Here is a 5,000-nt window from a genome sequence, read left to right as displayed (position 1 = left end):
TATTTCACCCCACAAAGCACTGTCTGCCATCTTACACAATCTATAGCTTAGCCACTGTCACCCTGGCTCCCTATTTTAAGTTTTTCAAAATTGTTATTACATAATATATTTATAAATATATGATATAATATATATATATATATATATATATATATATATATATATATATATATATATATATATTTTTTTTAAATAGTGAACAGATGTGTGGTTGTCACAAAATCCCAAGACACACACCTGGACTTATCTCACAGCACACCAGTGTGCCTTGGCACATCGTTTGGGAACCTCTGAAGGGCTTAAGAGTGGTTAAGCCCCAGACTCACAACACCCCCAGGCGCTTGGATTATTCCTTATGGATTTGTCTGTGTTAGACATTTCTATGAACCAAGACTTTTGCCACTCTGTATATTCTCTCTTTCTGTTCCCTTCGTTTTGACTCGTGCACGTGCAGAGATACACGTGTGCACATGCACAAACACAGACACAGAGGTTCACATGTAATGTAGTCACGCATTCACAGACGCTGACGCACACACACACACACACACACACACACACAGAGCATTTGTTTGATCTAGCCATGAGTGATAGCATCACAGCATGCGTGCGTGCGTGCGTCTGTGCGTGCGTGCGTGCGTGCGTGTGCGTGCGCGTGCGTGTTACTATATAGAGTTGTAGAATGTGAATGTGGTTTAAAGCACTTACACTTCGTTGTCCAGGGATGTCACTTACCAAAATGAACAGATCTACCAGCTCTGCAACGCGATGTTAGCTTGTAGCTCTGTTCTTTTTGGCAAGCGATAACGTACAGAGTACACATTACATTATGCCTAATGTATCTTTATCTCTGCCTCTGTCTGTCTGTATCTGTCTGTCTGCAGCCCGAGGAGTTGACCAATGCGTTGGAGATCAGTAACATTGTGTTCACCAGTCTGTTTGCTCTGGAGATGTTGCTCAAGGTTCTGGTCTACGGGCCGTTCGGCTACATCAAGAACCCCTACAACATCTTTGACGGCATCATCGTGGTCATCAGGTTAGTCCATACATGGGCAACTGGCGGCCCGGGGGTCACATGCGGCCCCCACCTTCACTTAATGCGGCCCGCAGGTTCATATCGGAATACTGATATATTATTGATTTCAGCTGTTATAATTGCAAACATGACCCGCTTTAATTACCTCAGTCTATATTAGTAACTTAATGACTAGTATTGTTTATGTCCAATGTATTTGTATTTAAGTTAATAAAGTTAACACAACTATAACTAAATGCATTTAAAATTAAATATAAATGTTACTTTTCAGGATTCCAATTCAAAATAGAAAATCAGGATTCCAATTCCAAAATAGCAAAAACAGCAGATCTACAAGCTCAAAACGCGTTGCACTGGGGTCCGCTTGTCAGGGTCTGCATTGTGTGTTGTCTTATTTTGAAGTATAGTCTTGTGTTTCCTGTCTTCCATTGTGGTTGTTACCTGTCTTGTTTCACCTTCCCTGATTTATGGTTCATGTTTATCACCTGTGTCCTGTTTGCCCTAGCCAATCCCTGTGTTGATTGTTCTTGAGTTTCACCTGTGTCTTGTTAGTTCCCAGTGTATTTATACCTGTCTGTTCCTTCAATGCTTTGTTGGATTATTGTTTTAGCAACCTGAGTTTCTGAGTCTGTTTGTGTTTGCAGTTTTTGCTCTTCTGCAAACAACGATTAATTAAACTCTGTCTTCCACTTAAATATTCCGATTTCCTTGCATTTGGGTCCTACTAGAAAGCCACCCTGACACCGCTGTCACAAAAAAAATTCAGATGGAGATCTGTGGCCAAATACATATTAATTTGGGGGTCCTTGACATGAACAAGTTTGAGAACCGCTGGTTTATGTTATATCGGAGCCACACCACTGTGCAGACCTGGCATCCTATAGTGTGTATAGTTTCAATATACAGATTATTGATTTTTTACAGGGTGGCTTTAAAAGCCAGCCTGTCTACAAACAAACCTGTACCTAGTCGTCACTCCTCGACACTTTTTCCTCATTGGCTGGCCTCTCAGCAAATGTGGCTAGCCCACCCTCTCAGACTATGGGATCTGGACACACGGTGTCAGATTTGACTTACCGGCATGTGCATGTGAGAGAAAGAGACGACAGAGCGTGTCAGATTTCACTTACACACACACACACACGGGTGCATTTCTCCTTTCCGACATGTCGCCTTTCCGACGTTGACGAACCCTATACCTAACCCTAACCCTAACCGCACGCGGAAGCCACTAGTCGGAGTGGTGAGATGTCGGAATGGAGAGTGAACACCCACACACACACACACACACACACACACACACACACACACACACACACACACACACAAAGACAGACACAGATGCACTCATTTTCTTTATATTGGTAGCCACCCTGTAAATGACATGTAAATGTCAGTCTTGTGTGATATTAGACTGATGATAGGTTCTTGGTTTACCTATGATCCTAGATTTCTATCTCTATGCATTTGATGTATTACCTCGTGTTTTCCTTGTTTACTGTAATCTGAGTTCCCAGAAGTTTTCGCCAGCTCTGGCGAGGAACTTCTGGGCCAGAGCCCTGGTATTTGTGGGCGGGATGTACCTTACGCTCTGAATCTGAGCGGACACGCCTCTTACCGGTCTGAGAGCTGTGCAACTCGTCTAAAAAGTCCGACGAGAGGCAAACAGCAGTACACAACAATGGCGGCCGAAATTTCTCAAGGGCAAATTGCTTCCCGTCGATCCTATTTAGATGCAACACCCACTGCATGTGGATCCCGCCCCCTTTTCTTCATTGGCTGTTGATTTGAATCACAACGCAGTGGCCGCGCCCCTGCTGTCCAAGCTCCGACGCTAACCCTCCCAGACTATGTTTACTGTAAATCGCTCTGGATTAAGAGCATCTGCTTAATGCCTAAACTGTAAATTGTCTATATAACATGGGAGTAATGCACGTCTTGTCCCCTCTGTGTGTGTGTGTGTGTGTGTGTGTGTGTGTGTGTGTGTGCGCATGGTGACAGTGTGTGGGAGATCGTGGGACAGCAGGGTGGGGGTCTGTCTGTGCTGAGGACCTTCCGTCTCATGCGGGTGCTGAAGCTGGTGCGCTTCATGCCGGCGCTGCAGAGGCAGCTGGTGGTCCTGATGAAGACCATGGACAACGTGGCCACCTTCTGCATGCTCCTCATGCTCTTCATCTTCATCTTCAGGTATGAGGCAGACATACATAAATATACATAGTGGTGGAAAGTAACTAAGTACATGTACTCAAGTACTGCACTTAAGTACAATTTTGTGCTTTTACTTCTACTGCACTACATCTCAGAGGCAAATATTATGCTTTTTTACTCCACTACAACTATTTGAAATCTTGAGTTTGGATTATTAGAAAACATGCATTAACCACTTTAGCTCTATATATGAAAATAGACGATCTACAAGTTCACAACGCGTTGCGATGCGTTGTGATTGTAGATCGGCTATTGTAGATCGGCTATTGTAGATCGGCTATTGTAGATCGGCTATTTTCAAAAGATTTTCATACAGCTTGAAATGGTACATACTGCGTAATGAGTACTTTTACTTTTTGTACGTTTAAGTACGTTTAGATGCCAATACTTTTGTACCGTTATTCAAGTACATTCTGAATGCCAGGCTTTTACTTGTAACAGAGAATTTCTACATTGTGGAATTGATACTTTTACGTAAAACATCTCAGTACTTCTTCCACCACTGCATAAATACTGTATAAGACGGACGGATTGATGGATGGATGAATGGATGGATGGATGGATGAACGGATGGGTGGATGGATGGAATGAGGATGGAGGATGGAGGCGGGGCCAAGGTGAAGACATCAGACAGCATGAACGGGGAGCAGATGCATAATTGATTTATTGAGTGGATACTTTTAGTTGTTTAACAAGAGAGTAAACATTACATGTAGTACAGTCAAAAGTTATGCTAAAAGCATAAACACAAAAAAAGCTTGCTTCCATTGTGGTCCATTGTGCTCAATTAATCAGTAAGACATACAATACAAGTAACATTACATACAGTAACGGTAAAAGAACCAGTGGCAGAAAAATATTATATTTACAGAGAAAGTAGGGGAGGGGGAGGGGGAAAGTTGGTGGGGGTAGGCATCTAAGCTATAAGCAGTTGTAAATGAAAAAAAAGTATGTGTCAGGGAAAATGTGAAGTTCTTGGGGAGCAGGTGAGGCAGAGCCCATGAGCCCCGGAATCTGAGCGGAACGACATGTGACACGGAGGGATCGAAGACGCCCGCTACAGAATTGACGCGAGCGTGTGATTCTCTCTCTCTTCTCCTTCTCCTCCTCCTCATCAGCTTCTTTTCATTTGCCTGGTTAGGTTTCTTACCAGCTCAGCGAAATGATGATCCCCACAGTGTACACATCAGCGCACGTGTTCACACACACACACACACACACACACACACACACACACACACACACACACACACACACACACACACACACACACACACACACACACACACACACACACACACACACACACACACACACATGCACGCACCATCTTTCCATCTACCCTTCCCTTTACTCGACTCTCACGCGCATGTAAGCACACATGCATCCTGACACACAGACACTCTTTTTTTCCATCTACAGTATCCCTTTCCTCGATGCAGATACGCACGCCCTTCTTCGACACACACACACACACACACACACACACACACACACACACACACACACACACACACACACACACACACACACACACACACACACACACACACACACACACACACACACACACACACACACACACACAGACGTCCTATTGGGACTGGTGCATAGATAAACACTGTGTGACTGGAGTGAAGACTTGCCAAGCTTGCACATCAGAGGCCCAGTTCATTGAGCCTGCGTCAAAGATCCTCTACACAATTCAATCATCCAATCCCCAACGCCCATCTGCCCTCTTTCTTTCTTTTGTTCT

At 43.9% G+C, this 5,000-nt stretch overlaps 1 protein-coding gene across 4 annotated transcripts in view; it reads left to right on the top strand.

Annotated features, from left to right (window-relative positions):
* cacna1g (calcium channel, voltage-dependent, T type, alpha 1G subunit) overlaps nt 1-5,000 on the top strand; it is a gene marked incomplete at its 5' end in the record, with an annotated part of 167,363 nt that overhangs the window by 62,396 nt on the left and 99,967 nt on the right. For all 4 annotated transcript variants that reach the window (XM_084077512.1, XM_084077509.1, XM_084077510.1 and 1 more), the window contains 2 exons: nt 885-1,036; nt 3,038-3,223. In XM_084077512.1, the coding sequence (XP_083933638.1) occupies nt 885-1,036; nt 3,038-3,223 (338 nt within the window). The remainder of the gene's footprint in view (nt 1-884; nt 1,037-3,037; nt 3,224-5,000) is intronic.

This window comes from Gymnoscopelus microlampas, assembly GCF_963454915.1.
Source record: "Gymnoscopelus microlampas genome assembly, chromosome: 14".
In the NCBI taxonomy this organism is placed as follows: domain Eukaryota; kingdom Metazoa; phylum Chordata; class Actinopteri; order Myctophiformes; family Myctophidae; genus Gymnoscopelus; species Gymnoscopelus microlampas.
This window is presented reverse-complemented; position numbering and strand designations above follow the sequence as displayed.